This window comes from Adelges cooleyi, unplaced genomic scaffold (genome assembly GCF_023614345.1).
Source record: "Adelges cooleyi isolate 19-005CV unplaced genomic scaffold, UGA_ACOO_1.1 ACOO_flye_CR_arks_rails_tigmint_CR_PRNA_401, whole genome shotgun sequence".
Taxonomy (NCBI): Eukaryota; Metazoa; Arthropoda; class Insecta; order Hemiptera; family Adelgidae; genus Adelges; species Adelges cooleyi.
The window spans coordinates 20,976-42,566 of NW_026096081.1; the positions used below are offsets into that span (position 1 = coordinate 20,976).

The following is a 21,591-nucleotide window of genomic DNA, read 5'->3' on the forward strand; positions in this document are numbered from 1 at the left end:
GAAAAGTCGGACAAAATTATTTTAAATGGTCAAAAATAAAACAACATTTAATAATTTCCACAAGTTTTTGTTCCGTCAACGAAAGATTTTTTTCGATATTTTTTCCTCGAAACTCCTAAAGTGTAGTGTTCTCTCTTGGTATACATTTTCCTTAAGGTTTAAAAAACAAAAAAATGTTGAAAAAAAATTCAAAGCATTAATACAATGTTGCGGTATGCCTGATTCGAACCAGGTATACTCCGCGTTATACTTAACTATTCATTTTTGTCGACTTTAAGTAGTTAGAAATGTTTTATGGATTTAGGTTCGAAGGGGAGATCTAATCCGACAAAAACCTAACAGTGAAAAAGTGCCAAGTTCTAGACCACCTCCCAAAAAAGTCAGCCCATCAAAGTAGTGTTATCTACATTCAGGCCAAGTTTGCTATTTCTTTAGTTAATAACATCGCTTCACTTCTAATTTCATGAGCAAAACTCCACTTTTATTTGTATTGCTTAACAGGGAAGAGTGGAGAATTGCTACAAACCAATCTCAGGATTGAATACAATAGAGAAGGAGAGCATATATAATTTTCTTGAAAACCTGTTGTCAAACTTTCTTTTTATTAAGAAAAAAACCCCAAAAAAGGGGAAAATTACACTTTATCTAAAGTCAATTTTTAGGTGGCTCGTGTGAGTGAGTCAACAGTAAACAGGCAATGAAAACATGTTCACTATATTTGTTCGATCGACGTATTTTTCTGCTTAAAATGTATGAAAATTTATCGATGGTAAAAATAATGACTAAAACATTCTCATGTGTGCACAAGTGTATGTATTTCGAAAATATTTTCGATTTCTTATAACCTTAGCATTTGCTATATAAAAAGTTTCAGCAAAATCACACAAGGAAAACCCCGAAATTTCAACCACTCTCCCTCCTCCTGGGCAAAGGCTGAAAGTTTTAAAAAATTTGGTTGGCGCAATTTTAAGATTTAACAGCAAACAAGTCAAACAAATTCCAAATTTGTGTGGAATTTAAACCGTTTCCAATAGAAAAGATAGAATTTTTTTCTTTATTTCACTTTTCGAAGCAAAGTTTTAGGGATCGAGGTCGGAAAAATTAGACCTAAGATATATTATCTAGAATGGAACTACAACATATACAATTTTCTCAAAAAAATCTGTGATCAATCTTATTTTTTAGTAAGGAAACCCCCCTCAAAAAAAAAGGGAAAAATTACACTTTGACCGTAGTCAATTTCCAGGTTGCTATGTGTGAGTGAGTATATAGGCAATGAAAACATGTTCACTATATTATTAACTAAGATACATGGGTTACTATAGCAATACATTTATATAGACGGTCGATTAACACTTATCATATCCACCTTAGCACTAAACATATTGTATTAAGCATATAATTATTGTCATTAGGTACAATGCTTTTGTCCATATTTGTATTTTTATCTGTGAACACCGAAACTCCCTTTCTTACTCACTTACGTACAATATTTCTTACTGTGCTGGTTTATATTGTACTTGGTTTGACTAGACTGTTTTGAACCTATTGTCCACAGATTCGCATCGAAGCGTTTTTTTTTTATAATGATTTTATCACTTTCAGTTGTATTAATTTCTGTAGTCCCTTGAACTCCCCGTCCCCACTATGTCGTGATCCTACTATGCTCCCTTTTTTTAAAAGTTTGAAATTTTCATAAATAATAGTTCAGACTTAAACGCAAAAATATTCACGAAACTGCCACTATCTACTATGCAAGGTTCCACTCTAAACTTAATGGTTATCTGAAACAACTTGTTAACATCCCCTCTACTAGATCACTACCAGAAATGTTCTTTGCTGAAATTGAACAAGGGATTTGCTTCAGTATGTCCAAGGTAATGAAAGGTTTAACTGTAGGAATTTTCCCTTAAAAAATGTCACCGTATAGTTTTTGTTTATCTTTGTAAATACATGTACCTATTTTGTTGCAGATTGTAAATATTCTAATGAAAGTTTTATTTTATAAATAAAAAAATAACCATAATAATTTTTATAATATTAAAGTATTTTGTTTTAATTATTTCGGATTATTAAAAGTTGATTTCAAGTTAAAAAAAATATTATATTACAGTCGCTTTGGTTTCCTATCAGTGTGGATGACATAATATATTATTTCATTAAAAACAATATTACATTTTCTTCAAAAGCAAAATTATTTAAGCGTACCTACATTTCATATAGGGGCGCATATTATCGTTGAACCGGATCGGTAAAATGTTGAGTTTAAAGATAAAGGTAAAATTTTTTTTATATTTAAGTATTCTTCCACGATAAAGGGATAAGCAACTTCAAAACAATGTCAGCTAGGAGTCGCTTGGTTTGAATATTTCTATGTGCAATAACATGGAGTATTATTATGACTCATATGTTTTTTCATACCTGTACGAATTCAAGGTAAATGGATGGCAAAAAAAATATTAGTAACCGTGTGTTGTTGACACAATTTACCGTTTTTATAATATACTAGAGCATTTTATACAACGACAATTTAGAATATAAAATAAAACCTAGTACATTATCAATTGGAAACCCAAATTTGGGCCTCTGGATAAAGAAATTTGTAGACGTTAGAAAATAAAAGTCATAAAAAACCAGTACTGTTAGGTCAGGGCATAGTGGGGTTAGGGAGGTCACGGGCTTACAGACATTATTATAACTGAAAGTGATAAATTCTCTATTAAATAAATACTTCAATGCTAATCTGTTGACTGTTGAAAGGGTTTAAGATATTTTTTTGGTTTCTCAATGTTTATCGGTATTACTATGGTTAAAAATATTTCGTACACTTTTGAACTTATTCGACTATTTTAATGTCAATAGTACAACATGGTAATTTTAAATTGTAAAATATGTAAACTTTTTGCAATTTTTCTCGATTTTGAAGGGGAAGGGGTAAATTTTTTGTTATTTTCGGCCTAATACAGTACCTTTAACGTACGATTTCTGATCTATGGATTTGGTACACGAAGAAATTGGTCAATTTTTTTTATATTTAAGTATTTTTCATTGAAAAAGGAATAAAAAAACTCGGGACAAAGGACAAAGTCAGCTAGGAATCGTTCGATTTATCTTATTCTGTGTGCAATAATATTGAGTGTAAAAAGCCAGCACAGTAGGGTCATGGCATGGTGGTAATCATTTTTATTTTGTAAGCAACTGTTATACAAATTTAAGGTAAATAGACGAATAAAAAATGTATTAACCATGTGTTGGTTATACACTAGCGCATTTCATACAACGACAATTCAGAGTATAAAATAAAACCTAATGCATTGTCAATGGTAAACCCAAATTTTGGTGTCTTTATAAAAAAGTTAACTTTTTCTACTTTTGACCTACATTTATGTACTACTTCTGCGAAAATCAATTTTCCGACAATTAAAGAAAAACTATAGTCCCGAGTTTATTCTTTGTCAATATACATGTATATTGTTAAGGATACATGTGAGCTCTAATTCCTGATAAACTTTCAATTTAAATGTCCTAAAATTATGGCTAACCCCCCCCCCCCCAAAAAAAAAACAAAGTTGCACCCTTCCTTTGAGATGGAAAACGGGTATAATTTTAATTAAAAACTATTGACGTGTGGGGTCATACCAAAAAAATATTCCTTATAAATTTCAACTCGATCCGACTCTTTTATTCAAAATTGTTCGAACTTTAAGACTCGTATGGTTTTTTTTATTTGTTTTTTCAAATTTTAACTATGAAGAAGTAAACTTTTTCAACTTTTACCCCCTCTCCGAAGTACCAACTAGATGAAACTTGGGATTTATAGAGTTAATATTCGAAGGAATTGATTTAGTGTGAAAATTACAGTGTAGACAGACACAAAAAAAGCCCAAGCGTTGTGAAATCAATAGCATCTCTGCTCCGGATCGAAGCTAAAAGGAGCACAGCGCGGTCGGGGCATGTAGAAGGCGGTCATATTGTTATTATACACAATTTGTAGACAAATATAATGTTGTAAATGTTGATTATTTACAATCAAGGCAGCTACAGTAGTGAACTTGCTGGGGTTGATTTAAGTCCAATTTCATAAAGTAATGTGATCCTAATCAATAACCTCACTAATAAGCCCCAAATCGGTTAATTCGAGATCATTTGAAAACTCAAAGGTCTGGTCGTTGTTTTAGATTAAACATAATTAGCAATAAGGCACTTTGTTACAAATTATCGTTGAAAATGTTTAGTCAATATTAATTAATTACCACACATCATAACATAATGTAGGTTTTTCGAATTCTAGTATTTTAATATCGTTAAAGTTGTTTCAAATTTCAATTGTTGTAACCGTTGAAACCGTTTTTGTAAAACCATATTAAAATTAAAAAAAAATACTATTCCGCCAAATAATATATTTTTTTTATTTAAGCGTATTGCGTAGAAAAGATAGTCCAAACTCCTTTTTCTAAGTAAAGTATGTACACGATAAATCACAAAAAAAAAAATAATCAACTGGTTATGGAAATAAATGAACATAATATTATTTGCACTGCCACAACATTTTTGGATATAAAAGCCCATCCATAAGTCGCAAACATTACATTTCGTTTCAAAAGCTATACAAGTCGATTGTTGTCCAGGAACCTCTCACCAACTCCACAATTAAAGTAAGTATTTTTATTAAACTCTAAAAATTATCTTTACGCTAAAATTAAAAAGACATGAGCCTAATGAGTCAAAATTTAAAAACATGCAAAAATAAGAGTCTTTTTACTATGACTTAATTTTAAAGAAAAAAGTTAGTAATTTTCTTATTAAAAAAAAAAATATAATTAAACAACAAAAAATATAAAAACCGGATTATAGAAGTTTGCAAATAATGACTTCTATATTGATAAGAGCGTGGTTCCACTCTAGAAAGGATATATCTATGTTTAATAAAAAATGTATTTTAATGCTAAAATATTGAAAAACATCTATTTTCTTATTTGACTTACTAAAAATCACTTATAATTCATTGTTTGTTTCATAATTTACACACAATTTAAATCAAATATAGAATAAAAATAAAAAATCTTGTCCTCTCCAAGTCAAAAATGCAATATTCAGCAAAACGATTAAAATTTTCCATTTTAACTTAAAATGTTTCAACAGTATAAAGATGAAAAAAAAATTAACTTCGTAGGCAACTAAATTTTGCATAATATACTTGTACAGTTTTTTTATTTTTATAATTTTTTTGTAATCGCCGAAAATAAAATAATATAAATCTACGGTAAAGAAGAAGTAAATTTAAAAAAAAACTTTATTATACACCTTAACATTTAAGTCAAAATAATTTTAAAAAGGCTGTTTTTGCATGTTTTTAATTTTATTTTTAACGATTTTGAAACAAAATGCAAAACTAATTTGTACACTCATATCAGATAGAAATTAATTAAAATAACGATTTTCTATTGCTAGTTATTTTTTTATCGATTCCTAATCACCATTTTACACAATCCACATCTTGGAGAGAATTCTATTATACATTTTGGTTTTGTTTGATATTTGGCTTGAAGTGTACTACAGAAAGTACATTGAAAAAATGCAGTTTTTAAAATCGTTTACATAATACCTCACAAAAGTAGATCTCATTACATGTACAACCAAGATTAAAAAAAAATATTTGGTCAGCCCCAAGTCAAAAATGCAATATTCAGCAAAATGATTAATACTTTCCATTATAACTCAAAAATGTTCAATAATACAAAGATGAAAAAAAAAGCTCTGTAAGGAAATAAATTCTAATACGAGCACAATTTTAACTATTTTTTTTCAATGGACAAAAGAAATGTTTAAATTAAAAACATGTAAAAATAAAATTCTTTTTACTTTCATAATTTAAAAAAAATATTAGTCATTTTCCAAATGAGAAAAAAATTGATTATAAAACAACAAAAATAAAAAAACCCATTTTATAGAAATTTAAAAATATGACTTCTATATTGATAAGAGCGTGGTTAAAGGCTAAATTCTAGAAAAGCAATGTCTATATTTAATACAAAAAAATGTTTAATGTTAAAATGAAAGAAACGTCTATTTTTTTGTTTGACTTACTAAAAAGCACTTTGTTAAAATAAATTATCTACGGTGAAGAAAAAAACAATTTTCAAAAAAAACTTTATTGTTCACTTTAACATTAAATCAAAATAAAGACAAAATGTTTTGCATGTTTTCATTTTTATTTTTTAAAACAAAACGCTTGAAACAAATTCTTACTCGTTTTTTAGAAAGAAATTAATACTCTGCAAAAACAGGATTTTATTTATAAGTTATGATGGGAAATCTTTATAATTTGGCTAAATATTCCTTTTTTAACTTGTACGAAATATTTTTTTGCTTTATTATCAAGACGCTAATTTTGTGATACATTATGGAAACGATTTATAAACTTGAATTTTTTCACTACATCTTAGTGTACTATTTGAAAAGATATTTCAATATTTTTTAAAACGCTAATAACTTTAAAACTAAGGATATTTTTTTAAAACGGTTATGACATTATCCCAAAAATAGTACCTTTTTTCCACTATAAACTCATGAATAGTTTCGCTTTAAATCCATTATGGGTTGACCGAGGAACATTATGCGTAGTCAAGTTTAGAGGTTTGAAAACTAATTGTAAACAATCACTTCATAAAATCAAACCATAATTACAACATTTAGTTAAATATTTATTTTAATTTCTATTTTGAACAATGTAACCTAACTTTTTATACAATGCAATTTAAATAGTTAACAAACTTATTAATATGTGTGTCTATCTTCATTATGGTAAAGTAGCTGTAATTTTGGCCTTTAAATTAGATTAAATGTAAACAATAATTGTATTACTATTAAAATTTTTAGTTTTCTTAAACAGTATGAGCTATTAGGTGTATAAAAATGTTTAGTGTTACTTAAATAATAATATTATTCAATTCATATTTTAAAATTGTTTTTTACACCTTTACTCCTATTGACTGTGTGCACACCATAGACCTATAATAATACATGTTACAAGATTGCATTCGTATCGGTATTCGGTATGTATATATTATAGTATATTATATAGTAGCTTTATTAAATAAATTGTCGCAGTTTCTATAAAGTTTAATTTTTCTTTGCCGCAGTTTAAATATCAGCTTATAGAAAAAGGATAATTTATGCGCAGTTGACCATCTCCCAAAAAATGTATCTATATTAAACTGCCTTGCAAAACTATACCTAACCTAACCTTCTCATGTCTGCATCGGAGGCAAATGTGACTAACATAAAATGTTTTTTTGTTTATTATTATTCGCAGATTAAAATGAAACTGTTCTGTGTATTAATATATTTTTTCTTCGTGGATGTATTAGCCAGAACGCATGATGATAATGGTAGTTATTTTATTTTCACAATTATTAACTAAAAGTAGTAAAATTTGAAAAAATTCAATATTTCACTTTTTTACAGAAAGTTATATGAAAAATGTTTACTCTACAAGTCAGTAACAATTTTATTTAATTAGCAAATGTTTTTCAAGTTTTTAAAATCCACTGTTTTTATAAATATTTGTTTAACTATGTATCACAGCTCAAGCTATGAAGGTTGCCTCTGAAAATAATGATTTAGCTGTAGAAGGTAGATCTGAAGCAAGTAAGATGTTATGTTTGAAATAATATACTAATAATGATATATATATACATATATATATATATATATATATATATATATATATATATATATACGCTTTGTTATATGTACCTTTTTGTCAAGTTATTAGTAAATTAATAATTATAGTTTTATCAAAAACTAAGAAAAGTGCAGCAAATATGTAGCACAGTGTACAGAGTAATATAATATTTCCATTAGCGATTTCGAATAGTATAATCGAGGGATAAGCTTTAAGTTAAATGGCTTCTGCTCATAGCCGGGTTTAATATATTCTAAACATTTGTATGGTACCTAATTTGATTTGATTTTAATATTTTAGTATAGCTAAAATCTTCATTTGTTTATTCTAGATGCATTGGAGTATGTGATTGAGAAAATGCTTGATGATCTCAATAATGACTTAAATAATTTCGGTAATCATAATTATAATAATAATTAAAGAACAAGACAAGAGTAGAAAGAAATATTCAAAAACAATACAAAAATTACACCTCAAATGTATTTTTATGCTTTCGTTGAGTGTTATAATTATTATTTTTTTCACCAAAATCTAAATCGAAGCTTTATAAAAATACTGATATTAGTTCTATCAACCTCGTCTGATTAATATATTTTATTCTCATTGCCTCAACTGCATCAACTCAGACATTACGTTTCATAAAGATTCAATATACTATGTAACATATTTTTATCTACTCTGTCCTTTGTCTTATAATTTATAATTATGTAATGTAATAATTTATTATAGCAAATCAAATCCAATATAATAATTTTATGTGATGTCAATTTCAGGCAAAATTTGTTTTTTGATCGCTATACCGGGTAATAGGTTTTGTTAAATTTTATGAAAATATTTCCAATATCATAACATTAATTTTTGTGTTGTTAATTTCAGACCATAAAGAAATTCTATTGGGAATAACAGGTAATAAATTTCATTGCACTTTATGGAAGCGTTTCCACACAGTTGTTTTATATTTTTTATGCAAACAAGATTTTTGTTTTAGTTTCAGAAAATCCAGCTATGAACGAGACGCAAAGTAAAAGTCCCTTTTGATATTTATTATACTTTTTGCATATTTATTATTTCTTAATACTTTAAGAATAATCATAGTATGTACTACTGACAAATACCAATATGACGCGTATCGATTTAATTCATAAAAAATATATAGGTACATTAAAGTGTATTTTTTTTAAATTTTAGAAGCTAATTTTTTCTTGCTAAACATGCTACAAGAAATTGAAAATATAGTAGGTAAGTATAAAATCTTAAAAATAAATAGATACATATTTTAGTAGTTTACAAAAAAAAACTCAATTTATTACTTAAAGTCATATAGCTATGTAAATTTTGTGTTTAAGCTTATAAGAATCACTAGAAATATAATTTAAACCGTTTATTTAAACATCGATATAAGATATAAATTAACATTTATACAATATTATTTTGCATTAATTAACCTCAGTTATAGAGTGAATGTTATGTATAAAATATACTAACCTGGTTTTATTAAACGCATAATGATTTGATGCTTAATGTGTTTGTTACAGGACATAGTGAGGATATGACTTATACTACTGGTAATTACCATTTGTTTAATATTCATAAATAGCCTGGAAAGCTTGTTTTAGAGTTGATAATTCAACTTCATTTAATTTATTAAACTTTTTATGTCAGATAACGATTTTAATAAATTCAAATTTTTGTTGAGTGTGACTAACAGTGTTTATGTGTAATAAATTCTTAGGGACTTCAATAGAAAGAATACATTTGTTGAGTTTCATCACTAATAAGTGGTTGTACAAAAAGTTAATTATATCGCAATACTTTGAAATGTAATGCAATAACTATGTATAAAGAGCGACTTATATTTTTTATTATAATTTGTACTATTTCTTCGCCACACAGTCATTTAATAATTAATTTTATAAATGTTTGATGTATATTTTACAGACATTGAATTACCCGGACATAATAAAGGTAATTACGAATTTTTTTACAGTCGTAAATAGCCTCAAGAGATTGTTTAAGAGTTGATATTAGCTTAATTTGATTTAATTAATTTTTTATCTCAAATAACAATTTTAATTAAATTCAACTTTTTGTCGAGGAGAGAGGGAGAGAGAGTGAGACTTAGTAACAATTAAAGGTGATATTTTGAACGTTGTTATTATAAATTATGCAGAAAAACGAATATTTTTTTCACCTCAACAAACTAAAGTTGGCTACAATATTGATGTGTAATAAATTCTTTGGGATTTTAAGTATAGAAAGAGCATAATCTTTGAATTTCAACAATAATAAGTAGTTGTACAAAAAGTTAATCGTATCGCAATTCTTTGAAATATAATGGAATAATTATTTATAAAGAGCTACTAAAACATTATTTATTTTTATTACTCATTAACAACAGGGTAACTAATTATTTTCATAGATTTGGAATCATTGAAAACCATTGCAGACGAGAGAAGAAAACATGTTATTCCAGCATTAACAAATATAATGAGACGTCGTATATTAGGTAAATATTATTATAGAGTTGTATAATTGTTTTAACGAAATTATTATATATATATTATATATAGATAAACCAAATAAAAATATAAAAACTAGTGGGTTAATACAAGCAATTAAAAGACATTTTTTTCAATGTTTTTAGCTAGTTCTGTACAGCGTGAATATGACCCTTCTATACCTGACAAGTGTGGTTTGATAGGATTATTCTTGAGTTCACAATTTCCAGACTCATACATAACAGAAATTGAAGTCGACTCAACTGACTTGTACCTTTAAGGATAAAAATGGTCACAAAAAGAGACACAGTGTAGATGATGTCGATGCACTTGAGGAACTGTTACGACTTGAACATTCACAAGTTTCCCCCACATCCTAACCTAATGTTAGAAAAACCCTAGCAGCTATATTCTGTTCTTTACATTATATATTATAATTTATATTATTATTATCACTATATATATCATAAAATCTAAAATTTTAAAATATTATGCGTGTACTAAAGCTGACGGGAAAAGAACCGTCGGTGGATTTTTCCAATAACATATTCCACATAATTCCTTTTTTTTAAGTAAATAATATTATATGTCTATTTCTGTGTTATGTCTAACAATAAAAAAATTAATTACCGAAAAAGTAAAGTTGTATTTTCGTATCTAATCTACCTTTATTAAATGCCTGTGCAAATTTGGGCGACAGGTTCGTCGTTAATATTTCTAACAGATAACTTATTTTAATAGTTATTATATAGAGATTTGATAGTAAACCAGTGTAGAATATATTACATGAGGAAAAACAATATCCTGACTGATCAACCACAATGGTATTGGATTGGCTTAATAATGATTTAAATAAGAACAATGCCGGGTACGAAAATGAATCTTATGTAATATTTTAAATCGAAAAGAATGTCGATTTCATATTTTTTTTTGCAACGCATTATTGTGTGCTAAATTCAAATTTGATAAATTGTTTATGTGGATGTGTATTGATTTAAAGAAGAGTTTTTTGTGGGCTATTACTCATGTTTTGTTATTCGCATCGCAACAAAACTAAACAAATAAAAGACACTAAAAACAATGAAAATGTATTGTGTTTTTGCACACAATACATTCAAGGTCTTTTATGTCTAACGCATTGAATAGTACAAAAATTCTGGTTACATAGACTGTTATTGTGCATTTTTGTGTGTATTATTATTATTGCTTATACCTATGTTATTCCATATCGTTACGAACTGAAGGTAAATAATATACTAGCGCATGTCATACAACGAAAGTTCAATGTATAAAATTATATCCAACACATTATCAATTGGAAACTCAAATTTGGGCCTCTGGTTAAAGAATTCTGTACACGTTGAAATAAAAAAAATCCCGTTCTACACGTTACAATTGTTCTGGATACAAAAAACAAAATATATAAATTATTATTAAATATTTTAATGTTTATTAGATGCTACTGTTGTAAAAATCGAAAGAATATTGATCTTAAACACAAATCTGTATGATGTCATAGTAAACGAATAGATTCATAAATTTAAAAAATTCAACAATATTTTATAGTTTTACCTATGTTATATTATTTGATATGATGAGAACAGAACAGGGGTTAAGAATGTTGGAAGAGAGAGTAGGACAATAAAAAAAAAGGATGGGGGCAATCACGTTTAGTAGGTACTCCGTGTATAGTGCAGTACGGCGAGAAATTAAGAGAAATGAGAAGAGATATCGGAAACGACTGACAAATCTTCGACGGGCTAAAAAAGTAAAAATATATTGTGGTATAACACTAAAACCGTGTAACCAAGGCAAAGGGTACTGGTCTGATATTAGGACTGTTAAGACGATGACATATTGAAATGGTCGGGAGGACCATTTGCCTCACTTGTAAACTATTTACTTTTTGGTAGAGCTGAACAAAGTTCTAACTAGGGATGAGAAATCCATGTAGATTAGGGAAAGATACATTTGATCTAGCAATGGAATCAACCCGTTTTAACTGATCTGAGAGTTACCTGGGACATGGAAAGAAAATACACTTTAATAAAACAGGAAATATGAGACAAGCGGAATCTAAAAGGAAAGGAAGATAACTTACAGCTTAAAGCAGAGGTTATTATAAGTGAACTAAGGAGGGTAGAAATTGGGTAGGCTTAGTCCTTAACTTTAAATAACCCCTTTAAGCCCAATAAAGTACCTTTCATCTACGAACTGCGCCTAATTGAATAAAGTAATTTAGTGGTTTGGAATATAATACATCGAAGTTCCAGACACTGTTAAAACAAAAATAATTAAAATACACTATCCCTTATGGACAAAGGATAACTGTTAGAAAATCTGTTGTAATAATTTGACGATAAGTGTAAAAAGTATATGGAAACCTGTTTGTTATCTGTTAATAATCATAGTGCCATCAGTAGGTAATACACAATAAATCATATTTTTGGCCGGAGAGTAGATTTTAAACAGACACATATTTAATTTAAAAAAAAAAAGTTTTCAAAAAAAAAAATTCAAATTTTGTCTTTACCGACCACGGACATATTTACGGGTTCGGTAAAAGTGTCTATGCTAATTTTGTTATTTCATTATTTTACCAATTATAGATTTCATCAAACACGTGTTGACTACGGTAACATGATTCTCCATTCTTGTTTTAAAATAAATTTCAAAAATGCTACTGCTTGTACTTATTGTTTAAAGTTAGAAAAAAAAAATCAGATTTTCAATTTTAAGTTTATTCTTGATTATAACATTATCGAGTTTTAGAAGTAACATGTCTACAAAATGTGTTTGAATTCTTATAACATGAGGTAATAAATTTTAGTTTTTGTAAATTGAAAAAGCTAGTACAGTGAGGTCAGGGCATTGATTAGGTTGTCAACGTTTGTCGGTAGTATTATGCCCAAAGAATATTTTATACAAATTTGAAACTAATTAAACTATTTACAAAAAAAAATGGAGCGCCGGTTCAGTAGCGTAAAATTATATCGTGTGTACAGGCAATATGATTATAATTTATAAATACAATTTCTTCTCAGCTATCGAATAGAAAGCTAAAAGCAAGTCTAGTATTAGAATTTTCAAATCTTGTGTTCAAAATTGTATAAAATTATAAAACGTATATAGTATTAAAATTCATCTTTTCACATGAAAAACTCAATAAAAACATTAAATTTGCCATTTTAGTGTAAGAATTATCAAGCGGTTAGGTATGTCGAAATACATTTAGTGAACTTGCTAATTAAATAACACAATCTGCTAAATAAATAGTTAACCAAATTAATTAAGTTAGTAAACCAAATTAGGCAAAAGTTATTTTATAACCATACTTTGGTGCAATCATTTTTTTATTATAATCTTCATTGTAGGACAACTGTCGGTTTTTCTCCGGTTTTAGCATAATACAAATTGTATAGTAAAAGATTATATAAGAGACCTTGAATTTATGTGCAAAACCACATTAAATTTTCATTGTTTTTAGTGTCTTATTTTTTTAGTTTCGTAGCACTGTGTATATTAAGACATTAGTTGAAGCCCACAAAAAACACTTCTTTAAATCAATACACATCCACAAAAACAATTTTACTAACTTGAAATTTACCACACAATAATGCGTTGGAAAAAAAATTTAAATTGACATTCTTTTTGATTTAAAATATTATGTAGGATTACTTTTCGTATCCTGCATTGTTCTTATTTCAATAATATATTTTAAGTAAATTCAATAATATTGTGGTTGACCAGCCAGGATATTTTTTCCAAAACTGCCTATTTATATATAATATATTCTACACTGTTTTATTTAGGCACCAACGTTAGAACTCCATATAGGTTATGTTAGATACCTCTAATATCGAATCTATATATAATAACCATTAGGCTACATTATCCATTAGAAAAATAAACAATGACCCTGTCATCCAAACCAGCACAGTCATTTAATAAAGGTAGATTAGATACAAATATACAACTTTACTTATTCGGTAATTATTTTTTTTATTGGTAGACATGGCGTAAAACAGAAATAGGCATGTACAATATCATGTACATAAAAATGTATAATGTGGAATACGTTATTGAAAAAATTCATCAACCGTTTTTTTCACGTCAGCTTAATTATATGTATATATATTAGATATTATAATGAAAATGTGACAATGATAAGGTGAATAATAAAATTATATTATGGAATGAATATAATATAGATACCAATTTTTTTCTAACATTAGATTAGGGTGTGACCCGTGTGGGTTGAGATTATGGACGTCCACGTTGTAGCTGTGTCTCGAGTGATTCTCCTGCTTGGTTATTTAAGCCTATTTGTGACCATGTGCCATCCATTTTCCTGTATTTCCTTAAAGTATTATTTTTATCCTTCAAGATACATGTACCGCTAGTTGACTCAATCATAACGTCTTTTATGTATAGTTTTGGAGATTGGGTACTAAAGTATACTCCTAGCAAACGACAATTCGATGATAAAGATGCTATATCATCTACAACTCGTACACCTGAAAAATTTAATTTTTTTTTTTTATTATGCTAATATTAGATTACTAGTTTACTACTTTTGTTTATGGTGCAGGATACAACTATCTGATTTGTCAATACGAAGTCATAAAAAAATAATACAATAAGCTTGGTGTCGTATAATTGAACAGCCATGATATTTGAATTACATGAAAGTATGTTTTAGTACTTATAATTTATTTAGTTAATTGTTAAAAATTAAATTCAGTTGTATCCAATTGTTCACATTAAATATAAATAAATTATATATATATTAATAGAGTTCAAAGATCATACAACTCCATAATAATATTTACCTAATAAACGACGTCTGATTATACTTCTTACAGCTAAAGCAACAAATTCTCTACTCGTGTTTGCAAGGTTTTCCAATGTTTTCCCATCTATGACAATAGTTATTAAAAGACCGTGTTGCGAAGACATAACTAAGATAAATAATATATTATTCGCTAATTATGATACAACCAACATTTTGTGCAACCACATGTTATTGTTGAACTTCAACAAATGTACTCTTTCTATACTTCAAATCCCAAAGAATTTATTACACATTAACACTGTAGTCTCACTGTCTCTCCCTCTCTCCTCACAAAAAGTTTAATTTATTACAATTGTTTTTTGACATAAAAAATAAATTTAAGCAAAGATCAACTATAAAACAAGCTTTAAAGGCTATTTATGAATATCAAACAAATCGTAATTACCAGCAGAGAAACGTCTTTCCATATCAACTCCTGTAGCAAACACATCAAACATCAAATTATTACGCAGTTAATAAGTCCCGGTTTATAAACTTTATACATAACATTCACTCTATAACTTAGGTTAATTAGATCAATATTAGTTAATGCAAAATATAATGTATAAATGTAAATTTATATCTTATAACGATTTTTAAATAAACGGTTTAAATTTTATTTTGAATGATTCTTAAAAGCTTAACCATAAAACACATATAGATTTCCATTTTTTTTTAGTTTTTCATTAAAACTAAAAAAATTTGTGACTATTTTTTTTTTTTTAATTAAAAAATACATTCTTTTTTATATTTACCTACTACACTAACTAAGTCATGAAGCAGTTTGTTGAAGAATTTGTTGGCATCTAAAATTTAAAAGAAAATACATTTGAATATACCCACATATATTTTATTATTGAAACCGATATATCATATTGGTATTTGACACTAAGTACATATTCTTATTCTGAAAGTAATTATAAATAATAAATATGCAATATGTATAATAAATATTATATATAAAAAAGGTTTTTACTTTTCTTTGATTGACCTGGAAGTTCTGAAATTAATACAAAAATCGTGTGTGCATAAATGATATCAAACAACTGTTTGGAAACGCTTCCATAAAAGGCAATGCAAATTATTACCTGATATTCTCGAGAGAATTTCGCTATGGTCTGAAATTAACAACACAAAAATTAATGTTATTGCATTTAATTTTGTATTCTATTATAGACAGGAAGATGAATTTCAAGGAAGAAAAACTCGTGTGCTTGTAATTTGGAAGAAGTATGCTTCACTGTATATTCAATACGATGAAAGTCTCATAGGAGAATTCAATAGGTATGAAATATTGGAGATAATTTTATAAAATTTAACAAAATCTATTACCCGGTACAGCCATCAAAAAATTAATATGGCCTGAAATTAACATTAAATAAATAAATGATATTGAATTGAATTTGCTATAATAAATTATTAGTTATTACATTATATATTTATAAACTCTTAGACGAAAGTCAAACTAGAAAAAACTATATTATATAGACTAGTTGATGTATTTTAGGCTATGAGAATAAAATATATTCATCAGTTGAGGTTGATTGGGCTAACATCAGTATTTTTTCATAAAGCTTCTATTTAAATTTCGGTGAAAAATATAATAATTATAAAACTCAGGTGCATTAAGTGAATATGAGATGAAGTTTTTATATAATTTTCAAACATAGTTTTCTACTCTTATCTTGAAGTTTTTTATTATTATTATAACTATGATTACGGAAATCTTGGTAGGTCGGGTCATTTTTGACATTATCAACCATTGTCTCAATTAGATACTCCAATCCATCTAGAATAAACAAATGAAGATTTTTGCTATACTAAAATATTAAAATTAAATCAAATTAGGTAAGACAAAGTTTCTATATATATTAGCATATTATTTGAAATATAATATCTTACTTAATCTAGATCTACTTCCTACAGTTAAATCATTCTTTTCGTAAGCAAGTTTGATGCCAATAGCTGTGACACATAATTTTAAAAATATGTATAAAAACAGTAAATTAAAAAAAATTACAAAACATTTTTTTTTTAAATTAAAATTGTTACTGACTTGTAAGGTGAAGAAAACCCATATAACTATCTGTAAAAAAAGTGTAATATTAGTTTTTTTCAAATTTTAACTACCTTAAGTTAATTACTGTGAAAATAAAATAACTACCATAAACTGCCAACACTTTCACAAAGAATATAGATATTAATAAACAGAAGATTTTCATTTTTATCTGCGAATAATAATACATTTTTATATTAGTCACAGTTACCTCCGGTTTAGAGATGAGAAGGTTATAGTTTTGCGGGGCCATTTTAATATTATAAATATATACATCTATATGTATAAACATTTTTCTACTTGACCCTCACAATATTTCCTTGACCGCCAACTGATTTTTTTGTATAGAAGATAGAAATCAAACTAGAAAGGTTGATTATTTTGCCAAAATTACAGTAATTTTACTATACCGAGGATTGTCAAAAAAAAAAAAATAAGTCCGTTGACTATTTAAATTGCATAGTATAAAACTTAGGTTACACTATACAAAATAGAAATTAGGTAAAAGTATTCAGCTAAATGTCGTTGTTAAAGTTAGATTTTATATCCGCTTAATTTCCAAGCTTCTAAACTTGACTACGCATAATGGTTCTTAAATCTTATTCAACCCATGAGGATTTAAAGTGAAACTATTAGAAAGTTAATAGTGGAAAGAAGATAACATTTTAGAGAATATCAAATTCGTTTTAAAAAAATACTCTTAGATATATAGTTATTACCGTTATAAAAAATATTAATCTATATTTTCAAATAATAGACTTTGATGTACTGAAATGATGACATTTTATAAATGGTGTTCTTAATAGCTCACAGGAGTAGCGTCTTAAAAATACAATTTTAAAAGATACTTCGTCCAAGTAAAAAAAGGAAAATTCAGCAAGATGATTTAGATTTTATGTGCACAAAATTTGTTTTAGCGTTTTGTTTTAAAATCGTCAAAATTAAAAACTTAAAAAAATTTCTCATATTTTTATGTTAATTTTCAAAGGGAATATTAAAGTATTTTTTATTGCCTTTTTCTTCCTTTTAGACTAATTTTTTTAAACAATGAACAACAAAACAAAATACACGGATGGTGAAAACCTATTTTTTGTATAATATTTATATTAGATTTATAATGTGGATACAATTATCAAACAAACAATAAATTATAAATGCTTTTTAGAAAATCAAATAAGAAAATATATTTTTCCTAAATTTTAGCATTAAAATGTTTAAAGTATATAATGGTATTTTATATTAAATATAGGCATTTTTTTTCTAGACCGCAGCTACGCTCTTATAAATATAGAAATCATTATTTGCAAATTTCTGTAATCCAATTTTTATGTTTTTTTGTGGTTTTATATTCAATTTTTTTTTCATTTGAAACATGACTAATATTTTTCTTAAAAATTAAGTAAAATAAAAAACAATTGTTTTTAATTTTGAAATTTTATTTTTAACGACTAAAAAAAATTAAAAATTAAATTGTACACGTATATGAATTAGTACCCTGCAAAGTTTTTTTTTTCATCTTTGTACTGTTCAAACTTTTTAGTTATGATTGAAAATCTAAATAATTTTGATGAATGTTTATTCTTTGACTTTGTACGTATGAAATTTTTTTTTTTAATCTCTTTTAATTTTGGTTGTGTTTGCAAAGAGATCTACTTTAGTGATTTATTATGAAAACAATTTAAAAAACTGTCTATTTTCACTACAATTTCTTCAGTACACTTCAAGACATATAACGAAAATAACCAAAATATATTATAGAATTACCTCCAAAATGTGGATTGTGTAAAACGATAGAAATAAAAAATCCCAATTACGGGTTTTTAACACTATTACTTTTGACTCATTCGGTTCATGCCTTTTTAGTTTAAATGTAATTAAAATGTTTAGAGTTTAATAGAGATACTTACTTTAATTTTGGAGTTGGTAAGAGGTTCTTTGACAACAATCGACTTGGTCAGCTTTTGAAACTAAATGTACTACTTGCGAGGGTTAGATGGGCTTTTACTTCGACCGAAAAAATCATAATGCAAATATTTTTCGCACTGTAGTTATTATTTTTACAGCTGGTTCATTTTTTTTTTTTGTGATTTATTGTGTATCTGCATTACTTGCAAGCGGAGTTTAGACTATAGTTTTATACACTTAAATAAAATAAATATATTATTGGGCGGAATAGTTTTTTTTTTAAAATTTAATATCGTTTTACAAGGACAAACGACAGTATTTTCTTCTCTGAAGCCTACATATATTTGTTGTATAGTTTAAAGATCAAAGTAGACATTTTTAACGATATTTTAAGGAAATCCTCCCCCAATATCCAAATACTGTATTTTCAATATTATATAGGTAATTTCCCATCAGAGATAATAAATATCTCTACCCTCAATTACCGGCAACATTCTCAAATACAAAAAAAAGATATTTTCTCTGTACCCTACATATATTTACAGTATACCATCAGTTTCATAATATTTTCGTACCTCTACATTAATCGACGCTTAGTTAATTTAATTTTACATAATATGTATGTAGTAATAGTATATAATTTACTAGTATAATGATAATTTTTTAAATATTTAGGATAGGTATATGGTTCATAAACAAGTCATTGTATTTTTGTTAAAATCAAATTAATATTATTCAGAATACTACAGAAAACTAAAATTCAAATCTATTATTCCGAAAAAAAATATGACATATCGACATAACTCACATAATGATTGAATGTCGACAGACCCTAATTCTGTATGACTGTTGAAGGTGGAGTGGTCCACCGACAAAATCGTCGATGGTATTTTCTACAGTGCATTGATCCCATAAATTTGAAAAAAGATTCGATATCTTCCAACTAGAATTTTTCAATACCACATTCAACACCTTGAACATCATTTTCATTTAGAGACATACACATTTTTTTACTAGCCATATTAAAAAAATTTGAAATTATTATTAATAATTTAATAGTGGGGAACGAGCATGGTGGGTATGGGGAGATCACAGGTCTACAGGAATTGTTGTAAATCAAAGTTATAAAAGTGAATGAAATCACTTTCAAAAAAACTAATTTTGTAGAGATACATACAAACAAATTGTAAAAAATTCAACTAGAACATTTACTCGATATTTGACAATACAAGTGATATAGGTTTTTTTTGGAAACCGATATTCGGACTATAATAATCAATAGTAGGTAATATGAAATATTTGTTTTATCGGGTATCGGTTTATGATATCGGTTCATGGTTTTTACAAAACATTTTGGTATTGAGTGGATCACGATAAAATGATCATTTGTATAATATATTAAAGTAAAAAGTGTATACCTTCACCCCAGGACTCTGCTATATTATTTGAAAGGGCACTATAAAAATACAAACATTATTCGGTAATAAATAATACTTGTACATGACTTACCAATTAATGACTTACTCATAGAATTGTTAACTTTTTTTTAAGTGTTCTTGCATAATAACTTCCATAATTGTTTTGCTTGTATTACAGTATAGATTATAAATGTACCGTTTCTGTGTTTGATTGTTAACTAATTGTAAAATTAGCTTATCTAAAAAACATATAAGATACAATATACAATTTATTTTCTATTAAAAAGACGACGTAAAATAAACCGGTCATAATCAAACACATTCAATTGCCTGATTTTAAATAGAACTAAATGCTTTACGAGAAAAAAAATCAAGTTTGTAATTAAAAATTATGAAATAAGCTAATAAAACTGTTTGACATGGTCGTTTAATGGTCACAATGGTTAATATCCTATGCCTGAAACAAATTACATTATTTAAAAAATAAAAACCAACAAAATTTTTGAGTGGTATATTTTGTTTTTTTAACATTTAAACGAAATTTTAATTTACTTAAATTAGACAAATAATAAAAAACTACAAGTATGACTTGTAGGGGAAGAAGTTAACACGATAAATAATAAAGCTAGACCATTTTGCCGATTAGATTAATTTAAAGTGGCGTTGATCTCGGATCACTCGATTCAACTCTGAGTAAATAATAAGTAATAAACAAATACATATAGATTATGATTCTGTTTATTCCCAAGCAGTATTCTAAGTCAATGAAAAACAGAAAACATGGCAATGTAGTGTAAATTAGTTAGAAATACAATACAGTAGGTACTCACACAACGTAGAACCATAAACCGTTGTCCAGGGCTGCTACTTAAAATGTATAATAAATAAATTACAGGCAAGACAAAACTCAATTGTAACTCAAAAACGAAACACGGCGTAATACGTTAGGTATTTATCACAGAATTCGACTAAGTGGTTATGATTAAAATCTGATTTTTACGAATCGGACCCGTAGTAACAATAATGAAAACAAATTGTTCCTATCGCCCTGAATCTAATTGAACTAGTTATAATTTACAGAATCAAGAGAGTGCAAAAATAAATCACAACTAGGTATTACTATTCGAATTATTTTCATACGAATAGTATTATTCGATTATTCGAATAATTCGAATAATAGAAAAATTCGATTC

The 21,591-nt window shown here is 27.0% G+C and overlaps 1 protein-coding gene across 1 annotated transcript; it reads right to left on the reverse strand.

The window, feature by feature from the left end:
- Positions 1 to 14,448: 14,448 nt before the first annotated feature.
- Positions 14,449 to 17,241, reverse strand: LOC126841677 (uncharacterized). The gene is made up of 8 exons (XM_050578269.1): positions 17,184 to 17,241; positions 17,076 to 17,105; positions 16,922 to 16,984; positions 16,740 to 16,808; positions 16,352 to 16,381; positions 16,108 to 16,137; positions 15,996 to 16,019; positions 14,449 to 14,702 (listed from the first exon to the last, which is right to left on the reverse strand). Exons 1-8 carry the CDS (start codon positions 17,239 to 17,241, stop codon positions 14,449 to 14,451), a joined length of 558 nt encoding a protein of 185 aa, XP_050434226.1.
- Positions 17,242 to 21,591: the final 4,350 nt, after the last annotated feature.